At 40.4% G+C, this 22,705-nt stretch overlaps 1 protein-coding gene across 5 annotated transcripts in view; it reads left to right on the top strand.

Annotated features, from left to right (window-relative positions):
* The window catches only part of MYO9B (myosin IXB), a 37,151-nt gene that overhangs the window by 8,499 nt on the left and 5,947 nt on the right, over positions 1-22,705 (top strand). For 3 of the 5 annotated variants that reach the window (XM_029964291.1, XM_029964289.1, XM_029964299.1), the window contains exons 3-32: positions 2,326-2,420; positions 3,608-3,670; positions 3,787-3,886; positions 4,035-4,135; positions 4,354-4,483; positions 5,476-5,565; positions 5,803-5,919; positions 6,205-6,339; positions 8,188-8,309; positions 8,875-9,016; positions 9,258-9,453; positions 10,154-10,229; positions 11,797-11,907; positions 12,993-13,032; positions 13,548-13,670; positions 14,114-14,194; positions 14,322-14,432; positions 14,922-15,044; positions 15,524-15,673; positions 15,778-15,944; positions 16,469-17,692; positions 18,221-18,287; positions 18,654-18,784; positions 19,429-19,586; positions 19,710-19,888; positions 20,340-20,438; positions 20,935-21,111; positions 21,585-21,626; positions 22,162-22,273; positions 22,461-22,531. In XM_029964291.1, the coding sequence (XP_029820151.1) occupies positions 2,326-2,420; positions 3,608-3,670; positions 3,787-3,886; positions 4,035-4,135; positions 4,354-4,483; positions 5,476-5,565; positions 5,803-5,919; positions 6,205-6,339; positions 8,188-8,309; positions 8,875-9,016; positions 9,258-9,453; positions 10,154-10,229; positions 11,797-11,907; positions 12,993-13,032; positions 13,548-13,670; positions 14,114-14,194; positions 14,322-14,432; positions 14,922-15,044; positions 15,524-15,673; positions 15,778-15,944; positions 16,469-17,692; positions 18,221-18,287; positions 18,654-18,784; positions 19,429-19,586; positions 19,710-19,888; positions 20,340-20,438; positions 20,935-21,111; positions 21,585-21,626; positions 22,162-22,273; positions 22,461-22,531 (4,533 nt within the window). Of the gene's footprint in view, positions 1-2,325; positions 2,421-3,607; positions 3,671-3,786; positions 3,887-4,034; positions 4,136-4,353; positions 4,484-5,475; positions 5,566-5,802; positions 5,920-6,204; positions 6,340-8,187; positions 8,310-8,874; positions 9,017-9,257; positions 9,454-10,153; positions 10,230-11,163; positions 11,167-11,796; positions 11,908-12,992; positions 13,033-13,547; positions 13,671-14,113; positions 14,195-14,321; positions 14,433-14,921; positions 15,045-15,523; positions 15,674-15,777; positions 15,945-16,468; positions 17,693-18,220; positions 18,288-18,653; positions 18,785-19,428; positions 19,587-19,709; positions 19,889-20,339; positions 20,439-20,934; positions 21,112-21,584; positions 21,627-22,161; positions 22,274-22,460; positions 22,532-22,705 lie in introns of all 5 variants that reach the window. The other 2 variants (XM_029964294.1, XM_029964295.1) reach the window with 2 other exon arrangements.

The raw sequence follows: 22,705 nt of genomic DNA, 5'->3' as shown, positions 1-22,705 counted from the left end.
GTTGTAGATGTTAAAGGCTCTTCTGAGGAAAGCATTCATGAAAACTTTCCTAAAAACTGTTAATATTAGATCAGCTTTTAAGAATTTGCTGTGTGCTTTGACCAAATACCAGACACATGAGATCATAAGAGCCTTTAAACTGTATTCATTGCTTACATGAGTAATCACTAAGAAAAGTTTGTCAGGAAGCCCAAGTTATGGGGTTTCTTAACTCTATAATGCCAAAAATTAGTTCTTACAAAATAATGTGGCAAATGTAGCTGTACTGTGGTTTGGTTTCTTGGATATAACCAGTGAACTGATGGTTAACTGGTGGCTTAGGTAAGAAAACTTTAGAAAAAGAGGTTTTTGTGAGATCAATTTGCAAGTCCATTATTCTGCAGTCTGGCAAAGCTCACTCCAACAGATTTCCCAAGGCACAGAATGGGAAGTTGGATGGTGTATGTCAGAGAGCCAGAGCTGAGCCACTGTCCTGGAGAGGAAGAGGGGTTTGATTTAAAGAGCTGTGTTCATGTCACAGGACTTTCACTTCTGGTTTGGTCCCTGCTGAGGAGTTGACCTGGATTTTATGCACATATTAATATGCATGTGCATGCAAGATGGGCTTTGAAAAGAGAAATCTGGGTGATACTTTGGATGGAAGCTACAAAAAAATAGTGATGGCTGGGCAATGGTTGCTTTGAAAAATCTGAGTGGGGGTGCTGTTGGCATTGTGAGATATGTAGTGTGGTCTTGGAAAATCCAGAGGCTGAGCTCAGCTATCTGGGAGATGCTGGATACAAATCCTCTCCCTCCAGCCATAGGCAAGCACTTCTGCATACAAATCCTGTCTCTTCAGCTACTGCTGGACACAAATCCTCTTCCTCCAGAAGCCCTTCTGCAGTTACAGCACAGTCCACCTGCACAGGAAGAGCTCCTTTAGCTTAGTCCTTTAGGTCAAAAATAACAGTTGCCTTAAGAATTATGGACATTCTCCCAGTTTATAGGAAGTTTCTCAGGCTCTCTGAACATGAGACAGCTTGTGGCGGAAATCTTGCAAGAGATAGAAAGGTAGAAAGCTGGGAGAATCTGTTTGGGAATTAGTGATCCCGGAGTCCCACTGCAGTATGGCTGCAACCCTTAAGGTGCTTTGGAAAAAAAGCCCCAAAACCAAAAGAGAAGGGAAGGCTTTCAATATACAAATAATATGATATGTATGTAGGGAAATACAACATAATTGGGCAGTTTTGTGTATAAACAGCTCAGTTCTGTGTTGTCGTCCTTATCCCTCCTACTCCGGATGTATGTGTGTGGAGGAAGAGGGTGGCATTTCTGTGCAGTCATTCCCTGAATGTTCTATATTAGGGAGGAGGATTTCCTAATGGAGGCTTTAATTACTTGGAGCTTTAAGAGGAAATATCTGCGGCAGGAATTGCTGGGGATAGTCTACCCTGAGCAGGGTATTTTTGCAAACAATTAGATCTTACACGGGGTTTCTGCTCTAGGTGCTGCATTGCCTGCTCATGGTACAGGGTGACAAGTTCCCCTTAAGCTTGGAACACACAGTTAAGAGTTGATAAAGTTAAGGACATTCCCGATAACTAATTCTACTGGATTTTTAGATGTAATAACTTACTTTTAAGCATGGCTCATGCTGAGGATATTTTGTGATATCAGAGGACTCGTGATCCAACAGAAATATTAGAGATGCACAATTAGGGTTTGTGCCATACGTATTTTTTCCCCCCTTTCCTAGAACCTCAAAATGAGACTACATTTTTTGAAGTTGTGTAGCAGAGTAGCTGCCCAATGAGTGAGTGGTTCTGTAAACCGAAGTGGTTTTGTTTGTCTTTCTCCTGTTTTTTGAATACACAACTTGGGCTAACTTTATAAATGAGATCTTAACGTTCTGTCTCACTTAAAGAAAAAATGGGGAATAGGATGTAGCTTGTGTCCCTTGTATGGGAGAGGCAGTTTCACGGTAGTCCGTGCTGCCTCCTTCCAGCTGAATATCCTCTCTAAGGTCCTAATTGTTAGGGATTGAGGCTGATTTGTACTCTCTAGCTGTGATTACCTGTCTTGTGCTCTTGAAAATATCTGAGTGTGTTATTCCCTTCCCTCAGTCCCTCAAAATATTATTGCATGGGGCAAATAATAAACATATATAGATCTGTGAGGAACATGGGGGCTTCCTGAGCTGCCTTTTTGGTATCTATGTGCTACCATTTCCATAGTATTCCAAGTTTATACTGGAAGCTAATGGGGGTCTGGACAATGCACAGAAGAGCTTGGGAAGCTGGCAGTTGACACATTAATTGAAAATTAACTCATTTTGCTTTATTACAGGCTTTTGGAAATGCAAAAACAGCACATAACAACAACTCCAGTCGTTTTGGGAAGTTCATTCAAGTCAACTATTTAGAGAATGGTATTGTCAGGGGGTAAGTAGAGCACAGGGTGGTTGTGGGGTGATCTCTGCAGGAACTGGGGAAGCCTTGCTGGATATCAAATGTTTGAGAGTCTCTAACTGAGCTTTATGGAATTGTCAGGTCATGCATAATATCCTTACTTTGCTGTACAACTGGATCAGGTTAAGGATTTGCTGCTGCATCTTTACCTTCCTGCTAAATGAGGGCTTTTTCGTAACACTTCATTTTGCATGGAAAAACAGAAGATCTGAGTTTTTAAGAGGAGTTGGAGAGAAGTGAAATATATTTAAGGAAGCCATTTTAAAGAACAGTTTAAACACCAATTAAGAGAGATTAAAAAAGTGATAAGATTATTACTTTAATTAATTGAAATTGTGTGTCAAACGTGAAATATCCTGTGCCTGTATTTGCTAGTTTTGCTGCACTATGGAGTGTCAGGAGCCATCACTGATCTTTGTGCTCCAATATTTCCTCCCTTTGGATCATTTTCATGTTTGCAATCACATAAGTGACTGGGAACTCTGTAGCACATTTGCTTTGAGTGTTACTCTGAACAAGTTTGGCAGCTTTTCAGAGGAAGTCACACTAGCTCAGGAGATTGATACAATGTGAATACACTTGTTTTGTCTTTAGCATGAGAAAAAGCTGCTCAAACTTTGGCCTCAGTCATTGTATCTCACGTCAAGGACTTTAAATCTCATTCAGGAGGTTACTTTATCACACCGGGAGGGGATTTCTGTCTGGCTTCCATTCTAGGCTGGCATACACACTGTCCTGTTGAACTGAGAGTCACACAGTTACCTGGAATATTTGGGGGGTTTTGTAGTCTTTACATTCCTTGTCAGATAACTGTTAATCTCCCGGGATAACATGTTGTTACCATTCTGTATATCTTGTTTCTGTTTACAATTTTCATCAGCACTTTCTTTGCTTTGTCTGCCTGTTTCCAGTTATCTCCACTAAACCCGAGCACTGCAGATAGATGTCCTTAGATATTTCTCTGTGTTCCAATCATAATATAGGCCTACTGAAATTCCTGTTTTAGGTTTAAGGTAGTAACTAAGTTATTCTCTTGTATATTTTAGTGCAGATCTCATTATTTGAACTTATTTGAACTCTCTTGGCAGTTGTTGCCTGATGTTTTCTGAAGTCTTTTCTTTTTGCCCTCATGTTTTTTTCATTTTCTGGTGGCTCCTTAGGGCTGTTGTTGAAAAATACCTGCTTGAAAAATCTCGTCTGGTTTCTCAAGAGAAAGATGAAAGGTAAGAGATTAAAACAGTTTTCCAAAAGAATTCCAATCAATGGAAGACTTGAAGAGCATCTGAAGTACATAAAATAAAAATCGTATTTTCATGAGAGAAATGTATTGACTTTGTAGGAACTACCATGTCTTCTATTATTTGCTACTTGGAGTCAGTGAGGAAGAACGTAAAGAATTTCACCTCAAGCAACCTGAAGATTATTTCTACCTCAACCAGGTAACCTGTGACAGGTGTATACCAGTGCATTGGTAAGGTTTGTCTGCCTTTTATGTCAAAGATGAAAGGAAGCAGGACAGATTATGCTTGTTTTCTTGTGATGTTTGGGCTTTGTTCTCTGCCTTTAGTTGTGAGTCTCTCTTCACAGCATAACTTGAAAATTGAAGATGGGGAAGATCTCCGGCATGAATTTGAGAGGTTGAAACAAGCCATGGAGATGGTTGGCTTCCTTTCAGCAACAAAGAAACAGTAAGTAGAATTCTTTAAACTTTTGTTACTGATAGTTGATGTTCATGAATTGCAATAAGCTCTATGTGCATTGGCATCACAAGCAGTTCAGTAGGAAGCAAGGAGACCTGAGTGTTTCAGGGCTTACAGACAAATTCTTGAAGTAGAATTGGCTCTGTTAACATGTTACAATGATCTCATAAGAAAAATTCTTATGAAATTTAATTTTTCTTCCTTAGGATTTTTTCAATACTTTCAGCTATTCTCTACTTGGGTAATGTCACATACAAGAAGAAAGCCACGGGTCGGGATGAAGGGTTGGACGTGGGACCTCCTGAAGTGTTGGACATTCTTTCCCAGCTGTTAAAAGTAAAGTATTTCTCTTAATCCCTAATGTTTGATACACCTGTTTGTCATGCTCTGCATCAGCATTTCACTTGGATATCTGTGAGAAAAATCTCTTCTTCCAATTTATAAAATAGCAAAAACATGTGCAGGAGAGGGAAACTTACAAGAAAGAATACTTTATTGCAGCACTGGGTGCAGTCCCAAGCTACATGCCTGGAAAAAGCACCCCGAATTCAAAAACCCACGCCCCTTTGTACTCTTGGCCACCTAAGATGTTGAATATTCAACAGGTAACAGGTATTTTACCTTAAAAGGTAGTTTTTCAAACTGGGGAGGGGTGTCGCCTTCCCACCTGATTGGTTGATGACGTATCCCCCTGTACAGTACAGGGGGTTGTTTTGCATACAAAGACCTACCATGTGGCCGGAGTAAATTTTTCATTTTTATATATATTGTATCCTACCTTGGCCGCGACATTCCCTTGGTGTCAAGCCCTGATGGGGCTCTTCCACCTTACAATCTTCGCGGGGCGCCTAAATTCTTGTAGTCAAATGAGAGATAGGAAAGGAAAAAAAAAATCCCAACACCCTCACTTAATACTTAATTCTACTTATAATAAAACCAGACTATTTTATTTCTCATAATATCCCAGTTGCTGTATCTTGATCTTCTTTTTAGTACTTCTGCTACATTTGTCTTGTGGGAGGGGAAACAGATGAAATTGGGGAAATCATTTAGGTTAGACATGTAGCATGGAAATAGAATTTGTTTACTCACCAATAATAGAGCTGCTCAGGAGTAGATTCAGTGCAGGTGTGTTCTTTGCCACCACAGGGAAACATCTGAATGAATCCAAGCTGAGAATAATTTAAAGAAGTTGTAAATGGATGATAAATGTGGATGTTGTCAAAGAGCTTGGGTTTCTCTGAGGAAGTTCTATGTCCACTGTTGCTGTCAAATTACTCATTGAGGAGCTGGAGTGTAACAGTTACTCTTGTTCTCTTGTTTTGAAGGTTAAACGAGAAATCCTGGTAGAAGTGCTAACAAAAAGAAAAACTGTGACTGCTAATGATAAGCTTATTTTGCCTTATAGTCTCAATGAGGTGAGTAAAAGAACATTAGTAGAATGATTTTAAATAACTGAAACTTACTTTTTTGGGTTAAAAAAGCTAATATGGTACACTTTGACATTGTAAAAGTGTTAGGAAAGTTAGAAGTTGGCATTAAAGGAAAATCGTGATTTTATTTGTCTCTGCTGGGATTTCAATCTGTGAGTGACACTGGTTTGAAACAGAAATGGTTTTCTTTAAATGAAGTTCTGAACATTGTTTGATCTGCAGGCAATAACAGCTCGTGATTCCATGGCAAAGTCCCTGTACAGTGCTCTGTTTGATTGGATTGTTCTAAGAATCAATCATGCACTTCTTAATAAGAAGGACATGGAGGAATCTGTTACAGTAAGTTTCTCCCAAAACAAGTCTTTCCAGGCAGTTGTGTCCTTAGATCAATGATGTGTTCAGGTATCTGGGATAAATTTTGATCAAGAAGCCCATGGTAAATTTCTTGGTAATATTTAATCATCTCTGTTTTTAGAATAGACAAAACTCTTAAATATTCAAATTAAATATTCAATTATTCAAAATCTATCAGCTTAGACTGCAATGCTTTCTGTACTGTTTATCTCTTGGGGGTTAAGGCACTGTATAACAGACTATTAACTAGATTTCCATGTCTTCTTTTAGTGTCTGTCGATTGGTGTACTTGATATCTTTGGATTTGAAGATTTTGAAACCAACAGTTTTGAACAGTTCTGCATAAATTATGCAAATGAGCAGCTTCAGTATTATTTCAATCAGCACATTTTCAAATTGGAACAGGTAAGAAACAAGAAATAAGACTTTTTATCAAGAGCTCCTGTATTATGCAAACTTAACCTCTGTTCTGCAAAATCCTTTGGCATAATTGTTTGAATATTTCTGGAAGTTTTACTTTTTTAACTTCTTGTTTCATTATTGCTTGTTATTGTTTGAAAGTAGTGGCTTTGTTCATCTATTTAGTGCTCTGTGTGTACTCATGGAAGTGAGATCTTTCTTCAGAGGGCTGGCACTGAGTTCCTGTTTAACTGCAAAAACTAAGACAACATTCAGGTGATCCCAAATGAAACTGTAAAGTTTGATATTAAAAGTCTGTAGGTGAGGTGGGTTTGCTTTGTTTTAATGAGTAGGAAACAGTTTCTCTTCTTTTTATCAGTTCTTAAGTATTCAATAAGTCTTTGTTGCTTTTCCCACCCAAGTGCATTTAGGGGATACAACTGTATGTTGATACTGGCAGTAGTTCTGAGATCCTGATGTTACTGGCATGTGTTGATTTACTTGTTTGCAGATGGTATTATCTTACAGAGCACTTTGGGTGCTGCAGGAGTGAACAGATCCTGTTTCTAGACTGAGCTCTGGGGGCTTTTGCTCTAGAAACTTGGAGTTTTTTCTGCTTTGTGTGAAAATGTGGTTCTCAAGTCACTTTGCTAAAAGGAAGAAGTCATTCTGTAGTATGTGGCAGTTTGTCAACAACATGTAGATAAATTTAAACAAGCATTTTAAAGAAAGGAAGATTACTAAACATCCAAATTTTGTGTATAAACATAACGTTGAGGTCTGTGTTTTGTAACTTATGACAGAACTGGCTATCCAGGCTGACCAGAGTAAATAGTTGCATTGTCTTTTTTCTTTTTCTAATGCTGTTTTTCCAAATAAGCTTAATCCTTGAATGACCCACTTCCTGTATCTCTTGCAGCCTGAGGGCCCTCAGGGGGATCTCTATATCTTTTTAAAGAAAGGCTTTTTTGTCTGTGGAAAATGGCACTTTAGTTGTGTAAGGCAGCACACACTGAGCAGTCTGTTGGGCAGGCTGAATTCTACCTACTTAAAAATAATGCATTTATCATCATCATCTAGAGCACTGAGAGGTGCTCTTTGTCCTTTGTTTAATATAAAACTTACTTGATTTTCTGTATGATACCTTCTTTTACTTTAGTATCTTATCATTAGTTTGTGGGTATTTACAGCATTAAGAAAATCTGGTATTTTATTTGTAACTTAGCAGGAAGCTTGTCCTGTTGAGCATTTGATGCATTGTCATTTCAGCAGAAGAGCTTCACGTTCTCTTGTCAGAGAGCTCCAAATTTTCTGAACCTAGGCAATATCCATTGCTTCCTTGGGGAAGTTCTGGTGCTGTTTGTGTAGAGCTTAACTACCTGTTTTGAAACTTCTGCCAGTGCAATTTGAAAATTCTGGAACTTGATAATAAGTATTTGTCATTTCTTATAATACAAGAATTGTGGAAGAGAAAAATAGACTTAAACTCCTCTGATGTGTCTACACAGGGCTTTACTGGAATGCTGTAGAGGTAATGTCTAAGTCCAGGGTCAGAGACTGTGATTGCTGGGAAGGCAGAGCACAGCAGAACATTCTTTTCTCTACTTTTGTTTTTAAATAATTCTACCCCAAACATGCACTGTTGAGTGATGTGCCTAAGTGGACCTTTAATCTGAGTCTGTCTGCCTGCTGTTCTGTTCTAATTTATAAATTTTCCTTATTTCCGTCTCTGCTGCCTGGACTAACAAACTCCACTTGCTGTAGCTGTTTGAGGATGTGTTTTAAGCACTTAGAGCACAGGACATCAAAGGTCAGGGCACTGTACTGATGAGGGAATTTTCTTGAACTACACAGGAGGAATATAAGAGTGAAGGGATCACTTGGCACAATATTGACTATACTGATAATGTGGCCTGCATTCACTTAATCAGCAAGAAGCCCACTGGCCTGTTCTATCTTCTGGATGAAGAAAGCAAGTAAGCAACAAACCTCTTCTGGAAAAACATGTGTGGCAGGGAGGAGGGAAGGACTGAATGGGAACATGAATACAGCACTTGAAAAAGGAGAGGAATATTGTGGGAAGCGAAGAGTCCTTTATGACCCTGATTTACACTGTAGTTTGCTTCTAATGACTCCAATATGGTGGTGATATAAATTAATGCTAGAACTGAACTTTGGCTTAAGCAAATTTACAAACTTCCATGTTTGTGGTTTACCGTGGAATTACTAATTATTAATTAAAATAAAATGCATGTATGTAATTCCTTGGAACATTAAGTAGCAAATGTGGCAAATAGTTAATGTCCTAACTAAACTTGGCTGGTGAAATGGGAGGAAACATTGACATACAGAATATTCTGCTGTGTGTGGAGCTGTTTGGTTTGGGTCCAGAAATTAAGCCCACCTCTAAAATTCAGAGCAGGTGTAGAGATCTTGGAGAATTAATACTTTTCACAAGGATCAATAGGTGTTCACTCTGTCACCATAATTAACACACCCATATTTGAGAAGTAGCTGGCCTCTTTTGTTTTGTATTCCCAGTTTTCCACATGCCACCAACCAAACTCTACTGGCGAAATTCAAACAACAACATGAGGAGAACAAGTTCTTTGTTGGAACCCCAGTGATGGAGCCTGCTTTTATCATCCGCCACTTTGCTGGAAAAGTGAAATACCAGATCAAAGTAGGTGATGGATCTGATGACCATAAAATAATCCTTACCTTTCTGAGGGAGTTTTTTGTAAGGGTGTAGAAAATTTGCTGGGAATGAGCTGGATTAAAGGGTACTCAGTTGTACTTTGGGTGGTGGTAGTGTAGACTGGAGGGTAACACTATAGTGAGAATTATTTGGAATAATGAGGTATTCTGAATAGTGATAGCTTAGGTCAAAGCACAGCTTGTAGTTCAATGTGGCTATTTTTCAGGATTTCAGGGAGAAGAACATGGATTACATGAGGCCGGATATCGTGGCTCTGCTGCGGGGCAGCGACAGTGCGTTTGTGCGGGAGCTCATTGGGATGGACCCTGTGGCCGTGTTCCGCTGGGCCGTGCTGCGCGCGGCCATCAGGGCCATGGCTGTGTTTGCAGAGGGGGGACGTCAGAGGGCTCAGAAAACTGCAGGTATGGCAGGGAAAACTGCTCTGGGAACACTGAATCCTCTACAGTTGGTTAGTGCTCGCTGGCAGAACCAGCAGGTTTGTGGTAAAACCGCATCAACTAGTCACAATCTTTGGCACTAAGCGACTGGTGAAAATGGTTTAACAGTCACACATCAAGGAGGCTGTCACTGTTTTACCTGAAATTATTCAGCCTTCCAGCTCCAATCAGTGCACCATGTCAGGCTGTGCCAAATTTGAAGTCCTAGTACGTCAGAGCATAGTGCTGATAACACCAAGGTTGTGGGTTTGACCCCCACGTGGGCCCTTCACTTAAGAGTTGGACTCTGATCCTTGTGCGTCCCTTCCAACTCAGAATATTCTGTGATGTTCTGTGAAGCTGGGGAAGATAGTTCTAGTTCTGGTATGCATTCTCATCACTAGTTTTGATCTTCTTAGACCTCTCTGAAGTTTCAAATGAGTATTCATAGTTAAAATTATTAGTTCATAACTATTAATTTTAAGAAGCTTTTCTGAGCAGCTGCAATTTACTTTCTAGAAGTAGGGAGTTTGAGAAGCAAAGTGCTGTAGCTTGATAAAATCCTAAATAAAAACTCCAGGCCCTTGGATAGATATTTTTCTTGTTACAGTTGATGGGGTGTTTTTTTCTGTCTGTTATGGTCGTATCTTTGTCAAAATACAACTTGTTGGTTATTTCCTGACAGGAGTGGTACGTCAAGGACCCAGAGTTCCCCTTGCTGAACTCCAGAGATCCAATACTCCAGTAGAAAAAGTTTATCGGTGAGAAAACATCCTTAACCTGTCCAGGGAAAAGAGCTGAATTACTGAGTTGCATTTTCATATATCAAATTATCAACTAGATCTTTCCATAAGGAGAGCAAGTTTCATTTCTTCTCTCTTGTTTTCTTTGGCCTTTATGATACTATGAAAACAACACTCCAGCTCATTTTATGTAAGACCCAGTGCTACCACATGTTGGGGACAGCCTCAGACCCATTTACCACTGGGGTTTTGAGTTCTCTGTGCTTGGTGTGTGTTGCTTTTAGCATTGTGTTCGTCTGCAGCCAGTCTGTGTCACTGAAGGATTCATAGGAGCACTCATGTTTTTGCAGCCTTGTGACATCATTAGGAGGGAGGCATGTGCTACAGAACTGCCTCCAGTGTTCTCTATAGGCAGATTTGCCTTTCTATGGAGTATTTAGGCTTTATATATGTTCCTTTTGCAGCTACTCAGTGCTTGATTTCTCATTTGATTGTTCTGAGGATTACACTATAAATGCTTTCCAAGACTTCATTCCTTTCCATGAAAACAAGAAGTAAGTAGCAATAGGCCTGAACTTCCAGGCCAGGGAGGCACATTTCCAGGCCATACTGACCTTCTGAGAATCCTCTGGGTAACAATGAAGCCATGGAGCACATAAAGCAGTGACTTCATGCTGCTTCCTAATTACTTCATCCTGGACAGCCTCTGTCACTTGAGGTAATTAAGAACTAAAGATCCAGTTTGGGTGAAAGGATTAGTCATAGAATAACAGATCTGTTTCCTTGGGATATCTTAAAACAAATCTTGATATTCCAAAATATTCAGAGGAACCAAGGGAAGCAACAGGTGTCTGTAATAGTGCTGCTGCTCAGAATGGTGAGAGCATCTAACAGTCAGAAGTGATTCTTACACTTCTGTTATTTTTAATTTGTGCCTCTTTGGAGAGTAAAGAAGGTAAGTTCTGTGCCAGGACACAACACTTCACAAGCACAGTGCATGCTTAAAGAATGGAATCTGCCATGAATTAGAGACCACCCCAGTCTTACTTTGAAAAGCTAAACGTGAATAACTTTGAAATGGAAATGAAAACCAAAATTTCTTCAAGTATCCTCCTAACAACTTGTTTGTAACTTACTTTTCTGATGTGTGTTTAAGTAGCCTCATTTTAGTAATCAAATATATGTTAAAAATATTTATGGTTGATTATTAAGAAGCTTATATCTATCTGAAAAGGATATAACCCTTGGCTAAACAAAAGGGTTCCCTGGCCATTAAGTACATTTTGCTAAATTTCTCTCCATTTTCTGAATTGATGGCTCAAGAATTTGCATTAAAAGGTAGAATTAGAGAGTAAGTTTAGAATGAGACCCTGGCAATTAAATTTTAGGGCACTGATGGAGTAGAAAGTGCTGACTTGACATCAGAATCATTCACACTTACAAAGAAGTAGCCTGGGATCGACCTGCCACAGTTTGGAGCATACTTGATGATGGGATCTCTTGGGGTTTTAACTCCTGTTTTCCCCCCCTCCTCATTGCTGTGTATCTCTGTTTGCCACCTTTGTGTTGCTGTGGACCATTTTAGAGACATGCATGAGCAGATCATCGCCAGTATTAAAGGACTGCCCTGGCAGGGGGGGGATCCCTGCAAGCTGCTTCGGTCACTCAACCACCTTCAACACCACTCCCACTTCATGTGAGTTCTGGTGCTTTGGTGATTGCTTTGAAAATGCAACAAGAACCAAGCAGTTACTCCACTCCCTAAAAAAGATACCTGTCTCAAGCTTGTCTTCTGCAAAAAACTAAGCAAGACAATGAAGAATAAAACATCTCTTCTGAAAAATAGCCTGTAGGGAACGCTTTGTTGCTTCATTGCATTAGATGAAAGTTAAGCCTGCTTCTCACGTAAGCTTGCTTTAAACCCAAGTATGAGCTTGTTGTTGCAAAATATTCAACAGTGAGATCTCTCACAAGGTATAAGGAATGGTTTCCTGAAATTCAGGATGCAGAGGCTGGATATATTCCTGGGTTAAGAGTATTTACATGTACAATTCTATGCCTGTGTCAGAAAATGAATCTGGGCTCCATTGTATAATAAGTAACTGTATAATTGTATAATACATAAGTAAATGTATAATAAGTAAACTTGGTGGCACGGAGCTGGAACCTGCCTCACACACGCTTGGAGTCAGGAGGATGTGAACTGCAGGCCTGTTTCTAAGGGCTTCCACTTGTTCACCTTCTGTGTGTGGATGGGAGCAGTGCCTGAGGTGTATCCTGCTCCAGGCAGTTCTGGGAATGAGCTCAGACATTCCAGAATTCCCAGGTGGGGTGCTGGGACATGCATTGTCCTTCTGGAATTAGTTAGGTACTTTCACAGGGGTTCTGCTGCAAGCAACAGTAACTTGTGAGTCACATGTTTTTATTTGGTAGTGCCTTAGTATTAAACAAGAGTTCAGTGACTGTACAGTTCAATAGAATAACTCACACTGAAACAGTCTCTGAAACAGTGCAGTTTGGAACAGCTTTAACTTCAGAGAAAATCTTTCACTTTTGAAAGCTTCCAATACCTACAGAGTCTATTTAATAAAAAGACATTCTTGTTGCAAAGCAGTTTGCATTTCTTGCATTGATTACTTGCGAGAGACACGCGTGAACACACCCTGCTACTGTTTGTGCTCATTTTCTTCTGTCCTTCATCTTATCTCATATACCTTATGGCTTGCTGAAATAACAAAAAATCATGTGTATTTCTTTCCTAAATTATATTTATTTTAACAGGAAAAGTAAAGGTATCAAACAGAAGCAGATCATTCCCAAGGTAAAGTTATTCAGAAAATTTAGATTTCTCTTTTTTGGTTTTTTTTGTTTTTTTTTTTTGCACTGTGAACTTAATTTTGATTGCCAGAACTCACTGCAGAAAATATTGTTTCACAGGGTAGGAAAGTTGTGTTGTTTATGCTCTTCTGACAAGCTAAGAATAGATAAATGTTCACCTTTATAAGAATTGTTAAACAGGAAAAAATTGTGAGCTAGCATCTGTTTAGTTAGACTGGAGGTGCCATAAATGCATAAAGTCACTTCAAATCAGGGAAGGCAAACACAGTGATTATGTAATTCTTCTTGTTTACCTTATATTCTTGGGGTGGGGCAGTGGAAAAGTTTCCCTCTTAAGGAGTGTTTTCGTCCAAAATAGAAATAATTACGAAATGTAACATGCCATTGAATGTGGAACTCTAGGTAGCTGGTTTCATTTTTACTCGTTTGGATGCAGACAGAAGTATTTCCCCTTTAACTGAGACCTGCACTTTGTCGATTATGAAAAATTTCTTCTAGAACTTGCTGGATTCCAAATCGCTGAAGCTCATAGTGAGCATGACTCTGCACGACCGAACCACAAAGTCCCTTTTGCACTTGCACAAGAAGAAGAAACCCCCCAGCATAAGTGCCCAGTTCCAGGTAGGTGACACACCCCTGGTGCACCCTCAGGGAATAGGCCCTCCTGGGCTAATCTAGGCTGGTCTTGCTTGGAAAACAATGGGTTTTATTCTTGAGATTTGTCTTGAAGTAGGGTTATTACTTGATTAAAGTCAGTGCATTTAAAGACTCCCCTTATGCTGTGAAATGTGTTAGTTCTCTGTGCCAACCAACCTCATCCTTGTATGCAGATCTAGTGCTACTGTTGCAGCATAAGCAAACCCTACTTTAAATTCTCTTGAGAAAAGCAAAGACAGGGATGTGCCGTGGAGTGTGGGAGAACCTCTGCTTGGATGAAAAAGGATTTTATATAGCCAAGAGACCTGAAAGATCTTATTCCTGAGGCAGAAGCTGCACTGCAGTCAAACACAACTCAAAACGCTGATATCTGAAGAAGAAAAATATTTCTGAATGTTTCATTTCAGAATTCACTTAATAAGTTACTGGAGACCCTGGGCAGAGCTGAGCCCTTCTTCATCCGCTGCATCCGCTCCAACGCAGAGAAGGTGAGGCTGCCCTGGAGCTGAGCTGGGTGCTGAGGGTCTAAGGCTCAGCCTTGTAATATCTCTCTTTCAACTTGTTCATTGTCACTCTTCAGGCGCTCACTGCATGTTGTCTGCTGATGTCTTTCAGAAAGAAATGCTTTTTGATGAAAACTTGGTGCTTCAGCAGTTACGGTACACGGGAATGCTAGAAACTGTGAGGATCAGGAGATCTGGCTACAGTGCCAAATACACATTCCAGGTATGTAAGGAACTGCATTGTGTTTTCAGAAATATCTGCTCTATTTGGAAAAGCACATGTTGCCTCAGAGTCTTTTGTGGCTCTTCATATGAAGCTCATGACTTGGGGTGAACTGTAAAAATGCATTGTTGTTTTGAGAGAGCCTGCGTGGTAAAAAGTTGTAGTTGAACTATTGTGAGTCATCTGCCACTAAGTTGTTCCTTGTTGCATGAAGGAAAGCATTCAGTCAGTGCTGCACAGTACTGCTTCCATGTGGGAGTTAGTTTTCTGTAAAACAATCCGGTAGCTTTAGGGATCACATACAGGTGATCTTTACCATTAACTGGACTGAAGCCTGCATTTTACAGAATAGGAAAAATAGTTCTGTTTGAAGTATTTTCAGGTTTCTGTAGCATAAGCGTCTTAGTCAGATTTATGTTTTAAAGCTAAAACTCTAAACTTGTGAATTGTCTTCTAACTTTGGTCTCTTGCTGTCTCTGCTTTTCACAGGAATTCATAGACCAATTTCAGGTGTTACTGCCCAAAGATGCCAAAGCCTCTAAGGAAGACATTTGTGCTTATTTGAATAAACTAAAACTGAATGAAAGCTACTATCAAATAGGGAAGACCAAGGTCTGTGAAACTTTCTGTAAGGCAGTAAGAAACATTGATGTACACTGCAAAATTCAGTGCCGTTCTTTTACAGGTGTTACTCTTCTCTGCATTTTGTACTAAAATGAGCTGTTTTAACTAGCAAATGTTGACACAGATGTTACAGTTGCCTCCTTGGTTTTAATGCCAACCTGTTTTTTTGACACAGTACAGATCTGTAATATATGGATATTTTGGGGGGTATTGGTGCTATTCGCATTTGTCAAACAGGTCGATGTTTTCATTTTAGAAGGTACCTGTGATTTGAAGGCTGTAAATACAGTTGTATGTTTTAGAATGCAAACTCTGAAATTTAAAAGGACTTTTAACTTTTTGGGCATGCTGTCAGCCAGTAAGGTTTGGTGCAGTGCTAAGCATTACCATTATCTCATTATACCTCCAGTGAGGGCTCAAAGGCTCCTGTTAACTGCTTTTTGATGAACTTTTCTTTAACTGGGCAGGTTTTTATGAAAGAGGCTGAAAGGCAGATACTACAGGATACACTACACAAAGAAGTGATCAGGAAAATCATTCTTCTCCAGAGCTGGCTCAGGATGGTTTTGGAAAGGAGGCGCTTTCTCAGGACACGGCAGGCGGCCATTGTTTTACAGGTATCTGTAAGAATTGCCAACCTTGTTTTCCCAACAAACTGTTATGTAACGCTCCCCACCTTGAAGAAGCCCTCTCTTTCTTACTTCAGAAATATCCCTTCCAGGCCTGCTGGCGTTCCCGCTGTATCAGGATGGCCCTGCAGAGGAGCAATGCTGCCATCGAGATCCAGGCAGCCTGGAGACGGTACCAGGAGAGGAAACACTTCCTGCAGCACAGGAGGAGGATTTGTCTCCTGCAGGCCCTGGTCAGAGGGCACCTGACACGTAAGAGGTAAAGGAGAAGGAGCAATATGACTCAGCTACTCGGCTTCACCTGCCAAGCTCAGTTTGTGTGACGTTTTGACTGAATAAACAACTTAATAAACTGTTGCCCAGAGAAGCTGTGGCTGCCCCATCCCTGGAAGTGTCCAAGGCCAGGTTGGACAGGGCTTGGAGCAACCTGGGCTAGTGGAAGGTGTCCCTGCCTATGGACACTGGATGGGCTTTAAGGTCTCTTCCAACCCAAACCATTTTGGGACTCTATGAAGTTAAAGATAGTTATTACCACATGATCTTTCAGTATCAAGTGACCAGTGGTGTGTGGACACTGGTTAAGTGCTCAGGACTTGAGCTTTACTGAGCTGAGCTGCACTGATGCTGCCAGTCCTGACAAGCAGACACCTCCCTGCAGGCACACTGGGACTGTAGCTGTACTTTGTGCTTGTATTGCTATTTGAGCTGCATTTAAGCAGTTGGTACTTTCTTTGACCACTGGGCATTAAATATTTGTGTTTTCATCTTACAAATTCTTAACAGATATCAGGAAATGGCTGTAGAAAGGCAGAAAGCTGAAGAAAAGCAGAGAGAAATGCAGGAAGATGAAGACAGAGAGGATGATAAGAGCAAGCATGAGCAGAGTGAGCCAGCAACACATGAGCTACCTGTGAAACATGAAACAGAGCTGGATCAGGCTGCTGGGGATGAAGATCGAGCTCAGAATGAACAAGCTGAAGATCGAGCTCAGAATGAACAAGCTGAAGATCGAGCTCAGAATGAACAAGCTGAAGATCGAGCTCAGAATGAACAAGCTGAAGATCGAGCTCAGAATGAACAAGCTGAAGATCGAGCTCAGAATGAACAAGCTGAAGATCGAGCTCAGAATGAACAAGCTGAAGATCGAGCTCAGAATGAACAAGCTGAAGATCGAGCTCAGAATGAACAAGCTGAAGATCGAGCTCAGAATGAACAAGCTGAAGATCGAGCTCAGAATGAACAAGCTGAAAACCTAGGTTCATCTGAGATAGCCGCATTACCCCAGAAGAACACGACAGAGGGCTCGGAGAAAGTAACCACCAGCCGGGAGAAGAGGGAATCTCGTCGGCAGAGGGGGCTGGAACACAACGACTTGCAGAACAAGCACGTCCTGTTGTCCTTCGAAGGACCATCTTCGCTGTGCCTTGAGGAACAAACCACTTCTGAAGAGGCCCTGGAAACTGTTCCAGTGCCAGAGAAATCCACAGCACAAGATTATACTGTCCCTCAGGGAAGCAGTGAGGAAGAGAAAAGTCCAAGTGAAGAAAAAGCCATTCCAGGCACACCACCATCAAGTGAGATAAAGGAAAGTGGTTCTGTTCCTGAGCAACCACTGGTATCAGAAGAGGGTGATGTGGCAGCTGATAGAACAAAAACACAAGGGAATCAGAGTAACCAAATAAAAGGCAGCCAAAGCTTTACCTGCCCTGAAAGGCCCATGAATCTTGCACTGAATCTTCATAACATGTTGTCAGCTACTGGGAGCTTTCGGAGTCCATCTGACCCCTGGGCAGATAAAAACAAACGTCTTGGTCAGAGGGCAACCAAAGACCTGGATAGTCCCACTTCTTCTGCAATCCAGAGATATGTGGATGACCCAGAGAAGCTGAAGTACAAGAGGGAGAAGTGGAAAGGCAAGAGACAGTCTGATGCTGGTCAGAATGATGTGCTGAGTCAATCCTTGGATGGAAGGACACGTGTGGATAAGTCTCCTCAAGATCAACTGGAGTAAGGGCAGCTTCCTTTTTATTTACTTTACAGAAAACGGATATCTGGAATGTTTAAATATAGATGGAGAATTCCTGGCAGCCTGGCCATATTATGGGAGCAAATGGAGCTATGAACAACTGCTTTTCCTTGGCTCCTAGTCCTGCAGGGAATCTGTATGGGCACAATGTTTTCAGAAGCTCACAAAAGATACAAAGCCTGCCTGGCTGAATTAAAATGGAGAGTCAGGGCTTTAGATGAAGTAGAGTCGGGAGTGTATTTTCATGTGTCTTTTATCCACTGAAAACAAAATTTTAGTGAGCTGCAGTTTGCAACCATCATCCCTCTGATATGGCAGGAAATCTGACATTCCCATCTTTTTTTCACTTGTCCAGTAAATTTTGCATTTAAAAGTGAGTTGCAAGAGCTGATCAAGATTCTGTCTCAGATATAACATCGATATGTACCTTATTTAAAAGTTGTTAAATATTAAGGGGCTACAGACTTAATTAAAATATATATTTGGAAACTTATCCTGTAACATTGCAGGAAGAAGGGGAGTTCAGCTTCATTAAGTGATCTCTCAACACTGGCCCAGACTGTTGCCATGAATCAGGTACTGATGCTATTGTGCATATTTATACCTAATTATCCTTGCTTATAAATATTAAAGAATTGTAAACAATTCTGTAGTATTCTGTGTGCCTGTGTTCCTTCAGGTTGAATTTTTTTTTTGTTTGATATCCATGTAAAAAAAATCTTTAGCAAATATTATACAAGAGTTTGAAAACTTAATTTTAAATAAATGGATCTGTGATTAAAGCATTAAATATACTTGGATCTTATATTAATATGCTAATATTTTTAGCTAAAGTGTTTTGTGTTGATGAAGCAAACTTTTTTTACCATTCTATTTTTTAAAACCATTTAGACAATCTATTTCACTCACAATGTAGTTTTTGATGCCTCCTCTCTACTGTAGCAATCACCAGATATGATAGAAGAAGAAAAAGGCACCAAGAAATACCCTGTGCAGAAGAAGCTCAGTGACCACTTACCTACCTTGGACACGGCTGTTCTCGTGCAACCAGCGAGTCAGCAGGGAGATGCCAAGTATGTGCTGTGTGTGTGACTGGCCTGTGTTTGAGAAAATGGGGAAAAAAAGGATATTTTCCACTTGTACTTGAATTGGGCATCTTGAGACTGCAGTTGTGGAGAGACACGTGTTGGCATCAGCTACCGGAGTGACTGTTACTGCTTCATGTTGCAGTGGACCTGATATCTGACCCTGCTGGGGAACAGCTTCTCTGCTTCTTGCATAACACTTGTCTTTGAACTGATTCTTTTTAAAATAAGAACCAATTTACAGCTCAGATCAAAGGCTCTTGTAGAGAGACCCCAAGAGAAAAGCTGAAGAACCCAGCAAGCATGTCATGCCACTTCCCTGGCCTTCTCTTCCAGCTTGTGACACTCTGCAGCTCAGGGACTTCCTGAGCCAGAAACGGTGTTCTGGATATGGGATGTGTTGTCTCTGTGTGTGCTGAAAATTGTGCTCTAATCTAGTAAATATCAGAAAGTCTGAGTGTGCTTTCACATTGTCTTTCTTTTTTTGTGCTGCTCATTTTTCCTGCAGGTTGGACCTAAAATGTTCCTAATACAGGTTAATCCTGTTGTGTGTAACTGTTATGAGCCTGTTCTTGTAGCAGAACCAGCTTCCATTTCTAATGGGACACACTTGTATCTGCTTTTGTGTTCAGGTCTGCTTTTAAAAGTCCTTTGCGTAGACTTTTGGGGAAAAAAACAGACAAGAAAATTCCAAAGGAGAGCTCTGATATGATTGAGGAAGGAGATGGCCTCTCCCTTGTATCTTGTGTCCTCTTTACAGACATGGGAGGAACTCAGAAAGTTTCAGAAGGTGAGTTTGTGTGATTTAACCCTTAGCATGCTGATGTCTTTTCTGTGAGGTTTTGCATGGCTATAGAGGAAACAAACTGCAGAATTCACCCTGATTTAATATGCAAATTGATTTCTTTCCCAGCTTCTTCTGGGCAGCCAGGCCGCCCCCAGGCAGTGAAGGAGATCAGCAAAGCAAAGAAGAACAGGACCATAAAGATCAGCAAGATCTCGAGCGTGTCCCAGAACTGGCGAGCGTCCATGGTCCGCGAGATTGCAAATGCCAATGAGCTGAAACACCTGGATGAGTTCCTCCTCAACAAGGTAAGAGGCTCTCAACCATGATAAAATTCAAATCTATGTTCACTGGTTTTGTGGAATTTTAGAGCCTACTTTTCTAGCTGCAAATTTTTGTTATAATTTAAAGCAAAGTGGAATTGATTGGATGTCTTGACTGAGTTAAGTCTGTATTAGGGCCCTTCCTATTCCATTCTTGAAGTCTCTGAATGCATTATATTGCATTAAATACTCAGGCCATTCATGTTAGTTCTTCATTTGTTTACAAATGAGTGGGCAGCAAAAGTTGTATTAAAAAAAAAAAAAAGCATGAGTTGTAAGGAAATATTTCTCTAGAGCTGAACTACCGACTCTCCTATTTTGTATCATCAGCACAGTGTATTAAGAAACATTGTTTTAAATAATTGGAATGGAAGCTCAACTCTGGTGGGGTGTTCTTGTTTTAATGACATCTGATGCAGGTTTATTTGTCTTCTAGATCAATGACTTACGCTCCCAGAAGTCTGGTGTTGAGTGTTTGTTTTTTGAAGCTACAGAGAAGTTTAGAGGAAACATCAAGACCATGTACTCTGCTCCTGTAAGTAGTTAAGTCTCAGTAAAGGAAAGTTGGCAGGCAATAAGTGAGTTGAGTGTGCAGGTTAAAGGCTTGGCCTGCAGCTCTTTAACAAAGCAGTTCAGCAATTCTTAGCGTAAAGTTCAAAGCTGAATGTTAGACTCATTTTACAGTTCTGCTGTAATCTTAAGCAGATTTCTTTGTTTCCCTTTTCACATTCACTCAGCCATAAATTTATTTTTAGAAATGGATGGATTTTGCTATCTTCAGCCTCTTAATGCTGCTGTGTTTAGACACCAATGAGAGGTGCCAACAGCTTTTCCAGTGTCTTCTGACACTGCCTTGTCTCAGCCAAGTGCTGTTGGACAGTGCAGTAGACAAGTCTGTGAACTTGTTTCTGTTATCTTTGACTTTGATCATGGCTGTGCTTTCTCACCTCTGAACTTAAACACATGAAAATATGAAATTGCCTCAACACTATCCAAAAAGACTGTCTTACACGTATTTTACCCTTCTCTAGAATGGACAAATCCATGTTGGCTACAAAGATCTGGTGGAAAATTACCAGCTTCTAGTTACAAATCTGGCCCAAAAAAGAGAAGAGAAAGAAGTCAAGCTGGTTTTGAATCTCTTTCAATCCCTTCTGGATGAATTCATCAGAGGATATACAAAAAAAGAGGAATCTGAGCAGCCCAAGGTATAAAAGTTATTCTGTTACTGGCTTATGGGATGATGAAACACTGTTACTGTCTCAGCATAATAATTACCTTAGAAACCTTTTCCAGAGCATTCTTTGTTACTTGGCAAACACTTGCCATACACACATTATGTGTGTAGCAAATTCTGATTTGCTGATTCACCTTTTTGGAATTGTTAATCTTTTAACTTTCGGATTCTGAAGATGTTAAGAGTAAGTGTTTGTGCATTTTCTTTGATAAAAACATAGGAGTTCTCTGGAGGTTTGAGAGCTGGAATTGCTTTGCCATCAGGCAGTGAGCTCAGCTGGTTTTTAGGAAGTTGGTAGTGTGAGCTCAGACAACCCAAGCTGAAGCTGCAGGATAGTGTCTCAAATGTCTGGAGGTGAAGTAGAGCCTGGGAAACTCAATAGCAAAAAAAGGGAATGGAATATCTGAATTTCAAGACTAACAGCGGTTTTGTATCCTGCTGCAGCAAACCAAAGCCCAGAAGAAGAAACGAAAACAAGATCGTGCAGTGAGTACTTCTTCTTTTGCAATAGTCCAAGTCCTCAGGTGCACTCACAGAACACAAACACCCTTGGAAGAGTTTGATTTTTGTACTGATATTCTGTTTTATTTTGCATACTAATTCACTTACCTCTTATGAAGATGTGACATGATATAAAACTGTTCTTCATAAATCAGAAATCTTGCTTTTATGCAGTGATAGGTGGTACTCAAATATTTTCTTGCTTGTCCATAGCACCTTTTAGAAGCCAATGGCTTTCTCAATAATGGACTATTTAAAGGAAAACAGCTATTGAATAGTAACAACAAACTAGAGCTCATGTATTGCACTGATGAACTTTAAGGCAGCAAGCCAATTATGAAATGATCCAGCAAACCCAACTGCCTTAAGATAGGGCAAAATTTGGTTTCAAGTTCAAAGCCTTCAGTTGTAATTGTAAAATAAAGTGGAAAATCTGATACAGGGTAAATGGTTTTATTAAAAATAATAATAATTTTTAAAAGGCAAAAAAAATCACTAATTCCTTTCTGTCTCCCACCAGATTGAAGAACACAATGGCCATGTGTTCACAAACTACCAAGTGAGCATCCGGCAGTCGTGTGAGCACTGCTCATCCTACATCTGGCCCATGGAAAAAGCCTGTCTGTGCAGTGGTGAGTAAACACCCCTCAGCCTTCCTGCTTAGGTTACCATATGTGCAAACTGCTTGTAACTTTGGCTGCTGCAGATGGGCCTTAGTGAACAGTACATGTGGTTTATATAGGCAGTGAATAAAACAAGGTGCTAATGTGTTTTTTAATGTGATTTGGATGCTTCTAACAGTTGCTCCTTTCTCTCTAGTTTGCAAGCTGACTTGTCACAAGAAGTGCATGTCCAAAATCCAGAGCAGCTGTACCTCCTGTGGGAAAAAGGTAAGGCCTGTGGATCTGGCATGGGGTTCTGTGGTACCATAAGTTTCGCATGCAAAACGCTGCCTTTGTTTCTCAGCAAAGGAACAGTGGATGTCCAGGCACTGAATAAAAATTGCCCAAACACTTCCCTTCTCTGCATATAGTCAGGTGCAGCTCTGCACGTGCAGAGGCAGA

Source organism: Manacus vitellinus, unplaced genomic scaffold (assembly GCF_001715985.3).
Source record: "Manacus vitellinus isolate BGI_N305 unplaced genomic scaffold, ASM171598v3 scaffold_107_pilon, whole genome shotgun sequence".
NCBI classification, from domain to species: Eukaryota; Metazoa; Chordata; class Aves; order Passeriformes; family Pipridae; genus Manacus; species Manacus vitellinus.
The sequence above is the reverse complement of the archived record's forward strand: the minus strand, read 5'-3'. Positions and strand labels throughout refer to the sequence as shown.